We start from the raw sequence: 18,708 nt of genomic DNA, 5'->3' as shown, positions 1-18,708 counted from the left end.
ACAGCGGCGCGCGCCATTGGCGGATTCTTCCAGCCAGTGATTGCTCTACTAGCCGGGGATTGGACGCCGGCCCGGGCACTCAAGGCCCTGCCCACTCATGTGTCGCTCGTGTGTGTAGGGCAGGGCAGCTCTACTACGGCGAACGGGTGTAAACACACGCACGCGCCACGGCATAGACTATACTGCTCCCCGGTAGGCCCGAGAGATGTACATTATGTTCTATGCATCTTCTTTATACGATTATTCTGCCCCCCTCTCCAAAATACACGCACACGCACACTGTGAACGCGCCACAAAGTAAAAATCCTTATGCAATACAGCCCACCGATCATGATGGTAAGGCTATATTTGAAGAAATAACTGTGCTAATGCAGTGAGAAGTGGGCATCAGAGGAAAATAAACGAATTATCACCCTTGCTGCCCATCTTGTTTACACATGCCCACTAACAGATGATGCCCTTCTAACCTGGAGAGAGTAAGCCTGACCTTGGTATTATAAGCCTCTGTCTGACCTTTATGTAAAAACTGAGTTAGTCGCATGAACCTATTCTATGAGAGCCTGTTGACATATGTGCGGTGTTATTTTTTGAAAATAATGATTTTTGAGTCTGTAATTTCTAAAACAAAAGGACCCATCTCCATTTAACTCAATGGATGTGGAAACTTTGAAGCTCAATATCTCAGAACTATCCTGAAGGTAGATAGAACCTTGTAATTCTAATCTGGTAGGCTAGTTGTCTGGATTGTGCCCACGTGAATACACCAGTAGCCTATAAAGGGCAGCGAGACCCAGTAGCTTCTAGACAGACATAAACACTTTTTCCTTTGTTGTTCGCGTTTATTACATAGACTTAATAACGGCCCGTCTATCCAGAGGAAAATAGGCCTAATTCAAAGTCAGAAATGAAGTTGATGGCTGTCTGCATGTAGGCTACCCACGTTAATGCCGGGTACATGACAACTCACCATCCAACACAACATGTCAGTATTAACAAGTGACATCCGAAATGCTCTCCTCTACATGAGCGGACTTCTTCAACGTAAAATTCAAATTTAGTGTCAGATATTACAGTCTCAAGGCAATATAACCGTCTCCTCACTGCCACTTCAGTGACAGGATTCAGTTTCCACCATCAAACGATGTTGAATTAGTTGCCCATGTAGGCGACACCTCTCTCCAGCCTCTACACCTTTCGAGGGTAAATTCGATAATGTGTCGGTGTGTAGCCTATTGCGCATAGGATGCAGCACATTAGGCTACACATGAAAAACCAAATAAAAAACGTGACTTTTATAACACATTGCCTGGAGTTTACCTTTGCCCTTTAATTTGCCTATTCCAATAGAATTCATATAGGGAGTTTTGCTGTGATATTTGTATAATATCACAGGCTATTATAGCATTTTTCGTACATTTCATTCAATGAGATTTGTATTCTCTGTAGGCTATTTGCGTTGGTTGTCTTGTCTACCTCAACAGGCAAACAGGCTTGGCGGCCAAAATACTCAGTAACGTCCATAACATTCCGGGACCTTCAAATATGCTATTCTCATTGCTTAAAAAACTGTTTTATTTTAGATCACAAAACAACATCAGTATGGTTAAACATAACAGTTAAAAGAAAATAGAGAAATTGTACAATATTTTGGGTATTTTCATTTTTACCCCCAGCGAGTGCTATATACCTAATAGCAGCATGGATGCTTTTCTCCATTGTTTAATTAAGATTAATACATCAAAACCTAAATGATGTGGATTTGACCATAATGGAGGATAGTATGAGTCCTTTCTGAGAGGCATGATGTATAACCATGTGAGCTTCCCCACCTCCTATAGGTTACTACAGAGTGAACTCACTGACCTCCATTCACAACATGCTACATACTACCAGCATATAGGCCACACACACACACACACACACATCATCTGTCACTAATAGTTTGTGAAGCAAGCATCGGTATCTACTCTCATCATGAGGCCTTAATTGTAAATCAGTCATTGTGGTGGGATTTACTGGTATTTTTAGATGTGAAATACTGGGCTATAGCATGAGTCAAGAGTCCTTCGTGCCTCTAAGCGCCTTGCATGTTAGGGACGGAGGGCTTCCCTTCCCCCATACATCCAATATACACATGAACCCAACGACCCCTCTCCTCAACATACACAACAGGCTGTGTGTCCTTGTGTGATCGACAATACCTGTCTCTGAGCATTTTTACCATCTATAGGCCTGGTCACACAGTAACCTCATCACCAGGTGAGCAAAGTAGCCCCTCCTTTTGTCAAAACACAATATAGTTAACCTTTGGTAATAGTAAACCAAGGGGAAAGGTTTCTGTTTGTGTATACGTAATAGGCACCAAGTCGATGGAAAAGGCTTACCTCCCCCCACTGCATTCCTCTGCAGCACATGAACCCAATGAACCTCCTCTGAGTTCATGGGTGCTGACGACCACCCCCCCTCATTTCCATCTCTCTATCTCCCATCCCCCTTTCTCCCATCCCCCACCTGTGTGTTTTTTTTTCTCTCTCTCCATCCTCTTTTCGTTCCCCTCCCTTGTATTGACAGACTTGAGAATTCAATAACACGTTCTGTTTTAAGCCTAAGCCAATGGATGGAGCTTTTGTTGATGAACTGGGTCAAAGTGCAGATGCACCAAACTGGTACTTCAATGAGTTCATAATTTGGAGAATTGAGCCATGCTCATCCTGGGCTATGATGCACCTCCCAAATAAAATAAGTTATGTTGTGTTTGAAGTTACAATAAGGCTTTATAGATATAGGATACCGCTGAAACATGAGTCCTCAAGTGACATGGAGGGTATAGGTCAACGCAGCTGTATGATGAGCCTGCGGTGGTATGGTTTATGTCAGAGAGAGCTTTATTTCTTTCAATCATGTAGAGTATTATATTTTTTAATGTTCCTCTGATGTCTTTAGCTGGAGGACACATGCAGTAAAGCCTTCCTCACAGTGAAAGCATGCAGGAGTTCAGGTATAGTCTAACAAACACACAGGTGTGGTGAAAGGTAGACGCCACAACAGAAATCTGATCCACCTGAGGGAAGACAGAGGGCTAAAGACAAACTAATGTAAACTGTCTACCTACTCGCTCTCTCTCCCTCCCTCCCTCTCTCTCTCTCTCTCTCCCTCTCTCTCTCTCTCTCCCTCCCTCTCCCTCGGTGTGTCTGCAGAGGCCTAGCCCCGTATCAGATTTCACCCGGAAACCAGGACAGCTGGGAGATAATTACACACTGCTGCCTCTCCTCTCTCACGTGCGCCGCACCTGTCTGTCTGGGTGTCTGTCTGTCTGTCTGTCAGCGTCTCTCTCCCTTCTCTTTCCTCACCCTCCTCTCTCTCAACTCTCAACTACATTAATTTCAGTTTCTATTACTGACATGATAGTTGAACAATTTTGACATAGCAGAAAGGTACAACATCAACAATGTTACATCAAACTCCCTTGCCTGTGTATTTGCATGCTGCTGCATGTGTGCCTCAGTGACTGGACAGTAGAGGATCTGGTCTCTCGCCCTCTCTCTGTTCAATTCAATTCAAATATGCTTTATAGGCACTCTCTCTCAATAATTTAATTTCTTTATTGGCATGACTGTCTACAACAGTATTGCAAAAGTGTAAATTTTAAACAACAAAACCACAGTTTATACATTCTTTTCATATTGAGGTGATTGATTATTTGGTTTGAAAACTATACAATAGCCCAGTACATAATCATCAATATCTATACTAACATAGAACAATTCCAAAATGTTATCCACCCCTATCAGTTCAGTTCAATTCAAGGTGCTTTATTGGCATGAAATACAAAACTTAAATTAAATTGAAATTCAAATGACAGTAATCAATGACAATCAATCAGTAATAATGACAGTGACAATGAACATTGAATATACAACTGATATGTCATCAAATTAGTAAATACAACCATGGGTTATTGTATTTACTAATTTATATTTGTTGTTGTATTAGTAAATACAACAATTATCTCTCTCTCTTACTAGTGGTCTTATATTGAAATGGTGGTGATGAGATGGACTAGTCGGCACTTTCATAACTGTCCCTCGTCAGCAGCCAGTCATGGACCAACCAGTCTGCAGCAGTGCTCCACCTCATGTAAAACATTAGTTGTGGTGATACAGGACAACAATACGTTTTAATATATTTTTTGACCTTCACAGCATTAGGCTACATATACATACATAAAACAAACGCAGTAACGTCGATAAAAACCTGCCATTTTCCATCTTGTGTCAGCACCGGCTAGCTGAAGCGTCTTTTCCTCCGCTCACATTTGCGGAGCGGAGACATGTGTTCAGCCGTATAAACAGAGGGCTGTTCACATGTCCGAGTGATGCTCCGGTGGAGATTTGTGAATGAAACCACACGGCCACGCCCCTTGCAAATATACGACCAATAGTATTTGAAATAGAATTCTAACCACGCCCCCCAAGCAGGCCGAGCGACCAATGGGAGGACGGTAAAGGTTATGTCTGTTGCATAATGTGGCTCAATCGCTTCACGTTTGAGCGGGCCGGTACACGGTGTAGAAAGATGGGGGAGAGAGAGAGAAGAGATGGAGAACAAATAAAGTCTTTGTGATGAGTGGAAGAAAACTGTGTAGCAGTGGGCTGAGTTCATGACAGAAATGTTCGTCATCAATGAACCTTATTATTATCGATTAAAGATACAGACCTGTGTCATTAGTCATGGGGAGTAGCCTAACAGTAAGGCTACTTGCGGGATGTCAGTGATGAGACTACAAAAATGGTAGCTGTAATGCATTAGGTTGCAGATAGGCTGCTGAAAAAAAGTAATCCGGATAAATAATAAGAAATAATTAAACAGCAGTAATCTTTGTATCAGACGCTAGATTAACACCATTCAAATTACAATATATGCATTTGAATTAACTATTCGTTTAATTTCAGATTCTGGATTTTGGGAGAAAAGTAATAAAGTAACCGAAATTATCACAATAATTTTCTTTGAGTAATCCAATGGATTACTAATTGGAATAGGCCTACAAATAAATATTCGTAATTAGTCATCTGTTAATAATCATTCTAGATCGAAAATTAAATGTAAAACCAACTACAAACACATCTATGTATGTATGTATGTATGTATGTATGTATGTAGGCTATCTATCTATCTATCTATCTCATGATACTAATCCACCTAGTCATCCATCCATCCAGCCTCTAAATAGATGTTTCTTTTGCTAAGCACCAGAGTAAGCAATAGAGTAAGTTCATGATTCTAGAGCACTCCAGTGTTGCAACTTTCGTAGTCTATTTTAATGTTTAGAGTCGATCCTTGACTCCAGTGTGTGATGTAATCTAGATCAAGAGACACTTGGCTGGATTGCCTCTCGTTATAAGGAGTCAGAAACCAGCCCACGAAATGTCACATGGAGAGAGCTCCCCCTAGTGTTCAAAACCGGCCAAGTCCTTCATAGCATGAAGACTAAAATTCAGTTTATGTAATCTTTTTGATTGAGACATAAGCTATAAGCACAAGCAACTCTAATCCTACATCTTTTGCAATTCATAGCCAGTCTTTGTACAGACTACAACAAAACAGAAACATTGTTCTCCATAAAATGACATATAATCCTTTATAATCCTCAGATATTCTTAAAAGAAACAGGGGGAAAAAGTCCTGTGAAAAGACATTACATTTTAGGGAATATTGGCTATTGTTACAGCTAAATAAATAAATAAATGGAGAGAAAATATATTAAACATGAATTCATTTTAAATTGGCTTTTGCTTACCCATGTGAAATGTCTTGTCCTCTTCCCTTCACTCTGTTGCTCTGTTTGTCTCACTTCTGGTCCATAACTATTTACTGAAAGACTAATGCGGGCCGATGAAGTTTATTGTCAAACTGAAACAATATCCCTTCACCCATTACTAATGAAACAATTAGTCTACTTTATTTGTTAGATGCTCAGACCAATTTAGCAAGTCAGACACCTCTTGTCTCATTCCCCCTTTCTCTTGCCATCTCTGCATCACTTTACCCCTCGCTCTTTCTTATTCACTGTCCTCACCCCCGACACTTTCCCTATTCCTATTCTCTACTCTATTATTTCCTGTGCTATACCCCCCCCCCCCCTCACCCCCCACTCCACCCCCCAGGCTTTCTCAGCCCCACATTGTCTCTCTTTCTCTCTCTCACCCTCTGTTGTGTCACCCTCCCCTTTCAGTAACCAACACTGGACTCATTCCCAATCACTAGTCCCTGTTTGCACCCCCTTCTCTCTTTGCTATCTTGGCTCTCTCTCTCATTTCTCTCTCTCATACTTTCTCCCTCTCCATCTGTCCCTTGCTGCGACCTGCACTGGTGTCCTGTGTGCCAGAGTGGAGCCAGCATGTAACATACACACTCTGCCTGTTAAAGTGAGCTGTAGCAGGTGGGATCGGTGGACCCAGTCTCTCTCGCTCTCTCTCTCTCTCTCTCTCTCCCTCTCTCTCTCTCTCCCCCTCTCTCTCTGTTGCTCTCCCTCGCTCCTCATCTCTCTGTCTGCTTTCATTCATTTCTGTGTATGGGCGAGGAGGGCTAACATGGACTCTTTGGGTCTTTTTCTCCCTCTCATGCTTCTGTGTTGCCAATGGACAGCTGTCCCAGCTGCCGGTAAGATCTCGATTAACATAATAATCAGCATCATGTGAGTTTTTTTTTTTTTTTTGGTGTGTTGTTGTTGGTGTTGTAGAGTGTTTGGGTGTTTCAGTGTGAGCCTCCAAGCTGTAGTAAAATCCAAAAGTAGTATTTGAGGAATGTAGATGTGCGTTGACAAGTGCATGTTAATTAGTTGCACATATGATATTAGAAGTGATGCCGACATGAGATATTGTAATGTTAAAGGAAAAACATGATTCATACGGCTTATTTCACAGATATGACACCTTTTTACAGGGCCAATGTCTGGGTGAAAGTCAAACTTAGAATCATTGTGGACTAAAAGAACAAGAACTGAGTGAAAGAGAGTTTTAAGATTTTCTCTTTTATTCTTTTTCAGAGGAAACATACTGGACCTACACCGGTAAGTGCGACTGAATGAAACTGAGATACAAAACTAACCTAAGAACAATGTATGTGTACACTTTCTTTTCACCTGACTTCACTGCGTATCTTAACCCTGTATCTCTAAATCATTAGGACTATGATAAAAACTAACTTCAGTACAATGTGCATAATTCCCTGGATCTCCCACCCCCTTCTCCCTCTGTTTTCCTCTCCCTCTCACTCTCTGTCTGTATTAGTTACAGTTCACCAAGCTGGCATGAGCGAACAGTCACACAGAGACGATGAAGGTTTAGAGAGAGAAAGAGAGAGAGAGAGAGGCAGAGGGGAAAGAGAGAGCAGGAAAGACAGAGAGGCAGGTGCACCAGGATGAAGCAGGGAGGAGAGAGGGTGTTGGACAGAGAGAGGGAGATGGGACGGGGTGAAGCAAAAGGATAGTAAAGCAGTGCCCTGTGATTCGGCTGTATTGTTGCAGCACACAATAACCTATGTGTTTATTGTATTGTGGACACACACTGGCGGCCTATCCCGTGGACAATGACATTGTGGGAATGAATGGGCACACACACACTACCACTCTCTGTATGTATTCAGTCAAAAGCAACACCACTGTACATGCAGAATACACACACCGAACTGTAGTGGCAGTGCCAGGAGCAAACTGGTGTTACACTTTGCCCATGTAGGCTTTATTACAGTGTAACACGTGGTGTAATCTCAAAGCAGCAGCCAAACCTTTGTGATGCGTTCAGCGATATGTTTCTTGAATTCAGTTGTGTTTGGGCTGTTTTTGTTGGGTGTTTTTTTTTTTTGTTGGAAAACCTGAAGTTGTTGTGATTCATCCATACGGTGCATGAATGAGTGAGGCCCGGCACTGGTGTGTGTGAGGCACGTTGTGTGACACAGCATCGCTTGTGACAGTTTGTTGAGCTGTTAGCCGAAGCAGAAAGACCCTTTTGATATGCACAACATTTTGTCACACGGAAACACTAGAATTAGATGTTTTGAGAAATGCTACTTTCCATGTGAGATGTGAGATATAGTGTTATGTGTGTAGCGAGGGAAAGTCAGTCTTACATTGTTTCTCCATCATGGGCCATACAGCTTTTTGTCTCTGCTGTGAGTGTGTGAGTGAATGAGTGAGTGAGTGAGTGAGTGTGTATAGCTTTGTTCCTGGCTGTATTCAGGACAGAGACAGCATGCTACGAGAGGTAGAACAGCACAGAGGGTCAGAATTTTCGGCCTCTGGTTGCCATGGGGACCTCCATGGCGACCAATGGCAGGGGCGCGGGACACACTTTTGAAGTTCGGTTTGCGGTGCGGGGCTGTGGCAGTGGAGTGGAGCCGGGGGTCGGGGGTAGGGAACAGATTAGAAGTGCGAGGTGGGGGGTGCAGGCATGGGGAGAGGGGATGTGGAGTGTGTATGCATCGCTAATGTAATGTAAAATCCGTGTGTGTGTGTGTGTGTGTATGTGAAAGAGAGAGAGAGAGAGGTGAATTAGGGGCATGACTGTATTTATAGAGGAGAGTTGTGTTATGAAATATGAGTCCCATCCTGACCATGGTCCATGGCTTAAAGATCGTACATAGTTTCTTGCCTATTCGTTTTTGTTGTTTTTTTCTTGTCCTTCCACATAAACATAAGCATGTTATAAAAAATAAGTGCAGACAGACACACAATTGGATATTTGCTTTATTTTTTTTCTAAAAAATGTGCCGCTAGTGTGCCTCTTTTCTCTAGCCGCCCTCTCCTCGCAATTCAAATTCAGATTCTTTCACTCACTTGTCACTCTCTTTCAGACTCTTTATTCTAACTTTCTTTTATTATTCAATTGCGAAGACCAGTCTCCTTTTGCTCAGCGTACCAGTGCCTCACTCACTCTCCCCTCTTTCACTTTCACTTGCTGTATCTTTCTCTGTCTGTCTACCTTTTCATTTAATTTTTTATGTTTAATGTTTGTAAAAGAATGAATGTAAAAGAATGAATGAAGAGTTCATTGCAAAATGCATCCAATATATTCATTAATCTCTAAAATTGTAACCCTCCAATATGAAAAGTCTTATCTTTTTGTCAGCCATATGCCTAAGTTTCCCTCTATGTTTTAAAAAGTACCATTGTTTAATTTGTATTTATATCAATTATGTTGTAAGAATGGGTGTCAGGTTTTGTAGTGGATATTTCATTCAGGAGCCAAACTCTTCATTTCCTTTTTTTTTTTTTTTCATATACTATTCAGATGATTCTCAAGCAGTTTAAGAGCGGATAAAACTGTAATACATGGTTTTGTCTTCTGGTTATGACTAAACCAACGTTAGAATGAATTTAGCCATTTAAGTGCAGCTTAACAAGTCATTGAGTCTCATATTCACTCCAAATTATTTAACATTAATGGTGGCTAAACCAAGCATTTTAGTTCCAAATTGTTCTTGGACAACTTTCAGATTAATATAATATAAAAAAAGAGGAAGCTTATCCATTAATATTAATATCAGTATTAATATCAGTATTTCCCACTGCACTCGTACCTGAGGACATCAGGATAATATGATCTGGTAGAGGAAGAGTAAGGCTCAGTTTAAAAAAGTTTAAATGTGCAGAACATGTGTACAACTAACTAACTGGATCACATCCTTTTTTTTGCATGTTGCTGGTAATTATTAATTTTCTTCATAGGAGGTAGACGTCACCTGCATTTAGATTTCCTTTTAGATTTTAGGCATCTAGCTGATACAACAGAGTTCAACAATAGATGAAGCTCATGGAGACTGTATCTGTGGTTATAGATAACTGCACCCCTCCATGTGTGTTTTAGTTATTTATTTATTTATTTTTTGCCTTTATTGAAAGGTAGTAGAGAGACACAGGAAGTGAGGGCAGAGAGAGGGGGGTGACATGCAGCAAAGGGCAAGGATGCACAGGCATAAATAAACTTTCACACTGGCCAGAGGTCTTGTACCTAAATGTTGGCAAATAAAGATGCAGCAGAGATGAATGCTGGTTGCTAGGATCTCTATATATTTATTGATTTAGTAATTTAAGAATTTCATTTTCCCTGTGCCATCAACTCTTTTTGGTGTACACTTTGCCATATTTTTCAGAGAGAGCACTTTTCAACCCTGTTACTGTAAGCCTGTGAATAGCTCAGTCATAACTACAATATCTCATATAATGACACAGACTTCATTTCCTATTCTAATATTGTTTGACCCCAAAATTGTACACTGTGGATATGTGGATACCTTCAGCTGTACGAGTAAACTTTGTGCTTTTTATTTACGCTCCACCCATGGAGCCATGGACCTGTGTAGCACACCGAGGAACACTTTTCCTGCATAATTAGAGATTGACCAATGGAAGCTTATTAATGGATGACTGGGAGCCAGCGGGCTGTGTGATTGGCTGACATCACTGTTTCTGTCTTTCGTCTCCCCAAGGCTTGGTGGGTCAGTCTGAGTGGTCGCAGTATTTCCCAGACTGCGGTGGTTCTTCCCAGTCTCCTGTTGACGTGGTAACCACCCAGACCAAATATGACCCCAGTCTGATGCCTGTGACCCCGCTGGGCTACAGCCAGCATGGCAACAAGCCGTTCACCCTCTACAATAATGGACACACAGGTAACTTTGGCAACCACCTCATCTCCAGCTGACATGCTCTCAGGTATCCTAGCAACCTGACTGTCAGTCTGTTGATACTCTACAGCGTCATCATAGGTAGCCTGGCAGCAAAGTCATGGCGTCTTTTTGCTAAGGCCTTCGCCAAATTCAAGTGATGAGTAAAGAATTTTAAAAATCTTTATATTCACACTTGTGTAAATTTCTGTTCTCTTCAACTGCCTGCCTATTATTTCTTGTCTAGTTTTCTTCTGTTTCCCCTCTGTCTGACTTAAGTCAACTCTGTTCTTATTCCCTTTCCTCCATCAGTGGTGATTGATCTTCCAGACTGGATGGGGCTGGGGGGGCTGCCCTGGCTCTTCACAGCCGCACAGATGCACCTCCACTGGGGCAGTGGTGGCCCGAGCCACGGGGGCAGTGAACACACCATCAACGGACAGAGTGCAGATGCAGAGGTACATTTAAACACGGGTGTGTTAGCAGAAAGCAGCAAAGACAAATCAAGACCGGGCCTAAAGACCAAGAGTAAAGGGAGGTGGAGGAAAACTGGCGTGATGATACTCCGCTGTGCTTTTCTGCAGGATGTAACATTTTACACTAAAAGAACAATTGAAGTTTGCATCTTGTGATTGTGACATAATTCTTGGACATTATTTGCATTGGCTTGAGGCAGAAAAGAAATTAGATCTAATGCAAAGTGCGGGTCAAGATGCAAATCAAGTTAAATCAGATTTGAGTCTGAGACAAGATTGACATTTTCTAACTGCAGAACGAGACCAAACTCAAATCTACAGGCCTTGTGTTGGTCTAGAGAAGAAGAGGAAAATATATTTGGCATACCTATAAGTAATAATCTTGGTGATGTGTGTGTAGGTGAAGGATCTAAGGATGCAATGTTGCTGAAAGGAAGAATAATATGTTGTTGCTGAAATTAATAATATGACAGTGTAGATGTGCCCAACATTATATCTAAATGAGTAATACAATGATCAGAATCGCTTTAGTTGCTGCAAGAACTTTGACTTTGAGATATTGGTGCAGGGACTGATGACTAGAAACATAAATACACACATGGCACAAGGACAATAGGACCACACATCTAGGGCCATGGGACAGTGTAAAACAGACATATCACTTTACAAATAATATATTCAGCATTACTGTGTATATTCAGTGTAAACAGTGTTTGAGCAATAAGTAAGAGAGGGGCATGTGCTGTCTCAATGACTATAATCGGTTTCCACAACAAAATTCCCAACATATAATAGTAATGAGATTTATACCAATTAGACAGAGTAATTAACAGCAGATTATATTAGAACAAAAGTCTGATGGATTAGAAACATATTTCAACTGGACATGCTTGACCACAAAGTGGACAAAAAGTCTCATTTTTGGGAAGCATGCTTAGGTATTCACATGAGGGCTTAGTTATTTTGAACTATAACTCCTTAATGCTTTAAGATACAGAATTCAAGTATGTTGACATAGAAATATTTGCTAATTAATGTGTTAATTATCGTAATTAATGGCCTCATTAGCATAACTGATTATGTTTAATATATCAGGTGATTATGGCGGGACATTTAGTAGCTCAACTACCTCTTGTTTGTTTGCTTGTTTCTTTTTCATTCTTTTTATTCTTTCATTGTATGTACCTCTCTATCGCCACATCTCTCTCTCTCTCTCTCTCTCACTCTCTCACTCTCTCTCTCACACACACACACACACACACACACACACACAGTTCTAGTTTAGATGTGGGATACGTAGGGAAACAGCACGCTAAAATTCATCCAATTCAGTGTAACGCTGAGAGAGGGATGAAGGGATGGAAGTCATGGAAACACTGTTGTTGATAGAAAGACAGGAAGACATAAGAAGAGATAAGAGATAAAGCCAAACAGCGATGGCATGAACTTTGGAGGGAAGGATGGGGACAGAATGGAGAAGGAGAAGGAGAAGGCTCAGCACCTCAGTTCCTGCCCATCTGTCACTGTCCAGGTATATGCCAACATGCCAGTGTCCTCAGGGTGAGTGGTTGGAGCGGAAAAAGGGAGAGGGAAGTTAAGCAGATTAAAGAATCACTGAAAAGAAAACAATGAAAATATATGAAAGAAGAGAAGAAGACAAACAATAGTAAAAAAAAAACAAAAAAACAGAGAGAGCCTGAAATGCATGAGTGGTCTTATTACATAATGAGACAATTAAGTTCTTTCTCATCCACATCAGTCTGCTCACTCATTATTTCTCCTTGGTCGTTCTCTCAGGAGGAAAATCCACCATGTCAGCACGCAGCCTTCCCTCTCTCTCTGTCTCTCCCTCCCTCTGTTTTTCTCTCATTTTATCCATCAGCAATGAGAAGGATTCTCAGAAGAAAAGCCAGCGCAAGTGTTGCTTTCTCTTTCTTCCCCTCTCTCTCATTCTCTCTCTGTCTCTCTCTCTCTCTCTCTCTCTCTCTCTCTCATCAGTGTGAATGGACAGACTAACTGCTCTTCCTCTCCACAGCTACATGTGGTGCACTATAACTCGGAGCTCTACCCCAACATATCCATGGCTATGACCCAGCGGGACGGCCTGGCTGTTCTAGGAATTCTCATTGAGGTGAAAACACAAAATACTATTACAGCCATACACAAAAAAGCATTAAAAAAAAATTTGACAAATCAGATCAGCTGGCTCACTGATTCTTTGATTTTGATAAATGTAATGAGCAATTCAAGGCTGTGTTTTGGTTTTCCAGACAGGTGAGGAGACCAACCAGGCGTTTGGCAACATCCTCAACTACCTGAGCCGCATCAGACATGCAGGTGAGACTGCTAAAAATATATTAACCAGACCTAGTGTCAAATCTGTCCTTGTTGGGGTTAATTTACAATTCAAGTCTAATTAATTTCTTAGTTAACAATTTTGTGTTTATACATTTTTTATTAATTTTAAGTCCATAGTGAACAGCGTGGGCCTTTTCATCACGACTTGCTAATTTACAGTTTCTGTTTCCATTTTGGATTGATTGAATTGATCGATTGACTAAGATGATACCTGGCCGTAGCAGCTTCATGTTTTAAACTTTACATACTCTGTTTCTTCCTCCTTATTCCCTACTGGCAGACCAGAAAGTGTCCATCCCAGCCTTTGACATCCAGGCCCTGCTCCCTACGGATCTGGGACGCTACTACCGCTACAATGGCTCCCTCACCACCCCGCCCTGCTACCAGAGTGTCATCTGGACGCTCCTCCACGAGAGGGTTCAGATCTCACAGGCACAGGTGAGGCTGGGGAAGGGGTTGAGTGGATGATACTGGGTGGTTCAATAAGAAACAGCTCATCTAATCCAATGCAGCCTTGATTTGTCCTACTTTTACACTGTAAAAACTCATCCTGCAATAACAATTTAGTGAAACCATCTCAACAGAATCATTAACTCAATGTACATAGATGTGTTTGTCAGTTTCAACCTACAATAATTTTTATTCATGAATTTACAATCAACCATAAACAAACTGCAGCAGATATTGCCCACTTTTCCTAAGTAGAGTTGAATGTGTTAATGTGAATGTAACTGATAGCTTTTGTTCCCTTGGACTGCTGACATTGGTGGATTTGCTGCCATGTTTGCTGGTTGTGTTGACACACTTCTGCAAATCATCAATCAGCTGATGTGAATGTTTTTTCCCAGGGTTAGGCAGCTCGTACGTGCAGCATAAGAAACATTGTTAGCTTATTACTAGTTACTCATCCATTTGGTGGATTCAAATAATAAACACTTACTGCATTAGAACAACTGATTAACTTAGACTTAACTATTCTGTACTATTTCAGTCCACTTCCAATTTACAGGCAGCAAGGAAACTTAAGTTGTTAAGTGGAATAATATTTAATATTTTTTGGAGTGTAACTGTTCTTCCCCCCCCCCCCCCGCTGCAGCTGCTGAAACTGGAGACGGTGCTTTACTCCAGTAAGGCCGAGGATGCAGACCGAATGCTGCTGCAGGACAACTACCGCGCAACACAGCCGCTCAACCACAGGGCCGTCTTCTCCTCCTTCACTGCAGGTTAGAGAGAGGGAGGAAGCAGGAAGGGGAGAGCATTTGAAGAGTTTTGTTCCAAAATGAAATATCCACCAGTTAAAAAAAAATTTTTGACTGCTGATATGAAAGTTAAGCACATTGTGGTTAGTACTGAAGTTAGGAGTCATCATAAGGCATTTGCTTATAATATGGTTCTTTTTGGAGTACAGAATCATTTATGTCTTTTAAATATTGCCTGGTAAATTTCAGGTAGCAAAATTTTTCCAAAACGGATACATAGTGATTTGGAATGAACCCTTCATTTACAATTACTATATTCTTAGAATTTCTGTGTTTATCTTTTTTCAGATAGTACAAATGTGTAGTTGCAAAAGGTCACAGCCAGTCTGTGAACTCTAGTGTTGCACCCCTATGGCAGCGTTATATCAGTAGAGTACAAAGCCAACATGTTGACCACAAACCTCAGCACAATAACAGGCCAGTGGGTGGGCATGTAGGCCACGGTTAGCAATTAGCGTGAGCCATGCAGAGAGCAAAAAGTGGAATGTGGGGAGAAATGTGGGAATATTAAGGATTACTGGTGACTCTGTGGGAGAGAGAGAGGGGCACAGGGAGTGCAGAGAGAGAGAGAGAGAGAGAGAGAGAGGGACAGAGAGAGACAGGAAAGGGTGAATAAGTGAGGGGAGCTGTGTTTGTTTGCGAGCTGATTAGAAAAAGGATTTGCAAAAACTAAACACTGACTCTATTGTTATCACGCGAGTCTAACAGGGAAAAAGGGAGAGGAAAAAGAGAGATAGAGAAGTGAAAGAGGGAGACAGAGTGACAGACAACGACAAAGGAGAAAGAATTTGTGTGAATTGCTCATTGTAGTGAGTGATTGAACTGGAAGAGCTGTGATATCAACATTGTTTTCAAAGGCAGCAGGACTGAATAGACATTTAAAACACATTTCAATCAGCTGAACATCAAATTCTGTTGAGATAAACCAAGAAATACAAATCATCTGTCTTTTGAACTGTGACAGACTGGTGAAATCTCCTGTGATTCTCCTCTAATGTTTTACTCAATCTTTTATCTGTTGTAGAATCAGGGAAGGAGCTCACTTCTGGTAAGACCTAGATGTGTTGTTTTTGCAAAAAGGTTATTGTCTGACCCTGATGTTACTGATGATCACATCACTATTTTGGTAATGAGTACTATTTTGGTATTATAATTAACATAGCGCTATAATTTTGGAAATGCTTATGCCTAATTTAATAATAGAGATATTTCAGTGTTCTCCCTTTCTCATCCTCCACATGTCTCTGTCTACAGGTGAAGTCACTGCTATAGTGATAGGAGTTATGTGTGGCTGTGTAGGTCTAGCAGTCATCATTCGCTTCATTGTGAAGACAATACGGTAAGACACCATGCTGTTTTACACCATGCAGTGGCCTGTTTGCCATTCTGTTTCTGCTCTAACAGTGGCTACAGCCGACACCGGCCACCAGCCTGCTGTTGCACTGGTCTAACTGGGCTACCTGCAGAAACTGTGGAAACTGTCATTTTCTAAGATCCAACATGGCACCCAATCTCTTCTCATTCTCTATTATCTCTTGGCAGATTTTTTACACTCCTCCGCAATGAAACAGTCGTGGTAAACAGGTGGCATACCTGACCCCATTACTGACAACAAATCACAACCTGCACTGACTGTGTTGCCTGTGACATCTTTAAAAATACTACTTGTGCTTGGCAGAGGATGTCCTCAAGCGCTGATCTTGGATCAATTAGTGCCATGATAAACAAAGGATATACAGAACAAAGTTCTATATTACTTGAGGCTATTCTGTTTCTAATGGCTGTAGACATTTCTTATCCAATCTACCATTTTATTTAAACATTTGAGATTTATGTTGAAAATCTGATAAACAGAAATGTCAGTAAATTCATAATCTATGCAAGTGTCTCTTTGCTATGTAAGATTTCAGCAAGAAAAAAAAAAGAAGAGAAACTGACCCTAGATCAGCGCTGAGGGCAACTTGATCCTCTGGCCTCTGCTGCAATAACGCGATTATGGCTTTATCCAAATACTCTAATTATTTTCTTTCATAATTACCACATAATTACTGAAAGGACCAGGTGGGTTTCCTCTGCACCCGTGTATGTCCAACCAATCAGTGGAAGGTATAATCAAACTGCTCAGGCTGTGATTCTACCTTCCCACTGCTTTGATCAGGGGTTCCCAAATGTTTTCATGTCACCGCTCCCCAAATAGATACACATTAGGCCATGGACCTCCATCTGAGTTTGTCAGAGGGACAAAAATCTGAGAGGATTTTTAAGTTGTCATATAGAACTGGACAACTGTTTATACTATGTGTCGTTCCTATAATCTTCTCTCATTGCCCCATCTTCAAATGCAATAACAGTGAAATTAAACTATTCCTCATTTTGCTGGGAGTCCCCCTGGAACCTTGTCGAGGATCCCATTGGGTCCCTGGACCCCACTTTGGGAACCACTGGCTTTCCTAATGTGAATCAGCCCTGTGCAATTACTTTAAAATGTCATCTTCAATCCATCCGTCCTGTGAGAGGAGTGAGGTTTTAAAATATTTGCACAGCCTCTTTGCAATTTTCATTCTGTGATTTGATTCTTCCTGTTTCTTAGTCACGTGATTCTGTCTTTTGATCTCATGACAGCTCTACCTCTAGCTGGGACGTCCTACCCAGTAACCGGCCTGCTCCCATGCCAAGGTCACCCTTCAAAATTATGACCTTTGACCTCAAACCCTTAACCTCACCTTCTCAGTCTTACATAACATTCCTGACCACACTCCTTTGCTCTTAACCATCCATCCAAAATGACTTATCCCCCTACAGTAGCCCCTAACACCTCTATTAGTGTGTGTTAAGGAATTCCAGAGACTGTGAGCGATACGGTCGGTCAACTGAGAATGTAGTGGCTACAGGTTGTTTCCTTTGTTCTCTCTCTCTCTCTCTCTCTAATCTAATTCTTACATCACATTTTCCTATGGAATCCTAATCCATTCTTTAATCCTAAAGTTTTAGGGGTTTCCCCAACTGATTTGTTGTTTTAGTGATACAGCCTAACACATTTCTTCCCTCTCCTAGTTTTTTAAACCTGACTTTCCTGCTCATCTATTCACTTGCTTCCTTATATTCTATACTCATTCAATCATGTGATCACAGACAATTCCTAATAACCTATTTGTATTTGAGTATAATATATGCATAACTTAGTCTTGGTAGTTTTATTACACAAATGTGTTTTAGTTCTTATCGTGCACACAGTGATTTTACATTACAATTCCTGCAGGCCTTTCATTCACGAACCATGCAAAGTTTTATGAAAAAAACATTTTTTGGATGACAATTACACTCACTGCAAGGCCGCACACCTTCTGCATATTCTTTGGCAAATAAGGACCTCTGCTGGATAATATAACAAACTACACTGACACCAAGAAATCAGCTGTTGGGACTGTTTGGCAGTGTTTGGGCTGTCAATTGTATTCAGTGTGGTGACTGTTCCCTCTGATGTTTCAGGACAAAGGAGCCAGAGAAAGAGAAAGAGCAGAAACAGGACATGGCTCTCAATTCGACCTCTGAAGCAGGACAGAAAGAGGAGCCATCGCCGTCTCTCCAGACTGAGCCCTAGCTGATCCCAGATCAGCATGAGAGCACTGTCCACCTCAGAGCCATAGTCATATAGGCCTCGTCCAGACACTCGTGCACACATGCTTCCTCCCTCCTGTCGTTGGCATTATCACCGATCCATGTCTCATATTAGAGAACTGAAAGCAAGGCAACACATTTTTTTCACTGATCATTTACAGCAGGTAGCAGGAAAAGCCAATTTCTAAAGAGTGAGGAAGGGAAGTGAAGTGGAAACTGGGCGGTTCATCTGCTCCCCTGCAGAATCAGCCAGACATTTCCTGAGTTTGCACTAGGAATGCTCGGTGTTTGCTGGCTCTGAGTCCTATGTTTGCCTGTGCAATGCCTTGGATGCA

The 18,708-nt window shown here is 41.4% G+C and overlaps 1 protein-coding gene across 1 annotated transcript; it reads left to right on the top strand.

The window, feature by feature from the left end:
• The first annotated feature begins 6,587 nt into the window (after positions 1-6,587).
• ca14 (carbonic anhydrase XIV) lies at positions 6,588-18,356 on the top strand. Its single transcript, XM_071531595.1, has 13 exons — positions 6,588-6,663; positions 7,049-7,072; positions 10,489-10,668; positions 10,975-11,120; positions 13,174-13,269; positions 13,409-13,475; positions 13,777-13,934; positions 14,593-14,719; positions 15,780-15,803; positions 16,010-16,094; positions 16,298-16,339; positions 17,378-17,431; positions 18,245-18,356. Exons 1-13 carry the CDS (start codon positions 6,594-6,596, stop codon positions 18,354-18,356), a joined length of 1,185 nt encoding a protein of 394 aa, XP_071387696.1. The 5' UTR covers positions 6,588-6,593.
• Positions 18,357-18,708: the final 352 nt, after the last annotated feature.

The sequence above is a fragment of the Centroberyx affinis genome, unplaced genomic scaffold (assembly GCF_046629955.1).
Source record: "Centroberyx affinis isolate AG114_WGS23_722 - 3 ecotype Tasmania unplaced genomic scaffold, CSIRO-AGI_Caff_v1 ptg002100l_1, whole genome shotgun sequence".
Classification (NCBI taxonomy): Eukaryota; Metazoa; Chordata; class Actinopteri; order Beryciformes; family Berycidae; genus Centroberyx; species Centroberyx affinis.
Note: the sequence above shows the minus strand (reverse complement) of the source record. Positions and strands in the feature narration are given on the sequence as shown.

Excerpts from the sequence above, each read along its gene's own strand:
- ca14 (XM_071531595.1), top strand. The coding sequence starts at position 6,594 with ATGGACTCTTTGGGTCTTTTTCTCCCTCTCATGCTTCTGTGTTGCCAA. Across the intron at positions 10,669-10,974 it reads CTACAATAATGGACACACAG|TGGTGATTGATCTTCCAGAC; the intron begins GTAACTTTGGCA and ends TTCCTCCATCAG. Across the intron at positions 11,121-13,173 it reads GACAGAGTGCAGATGCAGAG|CTACATGTGGTGCACTATAA; the intron begins GTACATTTAAAC and ends TCCTCTCCACAG.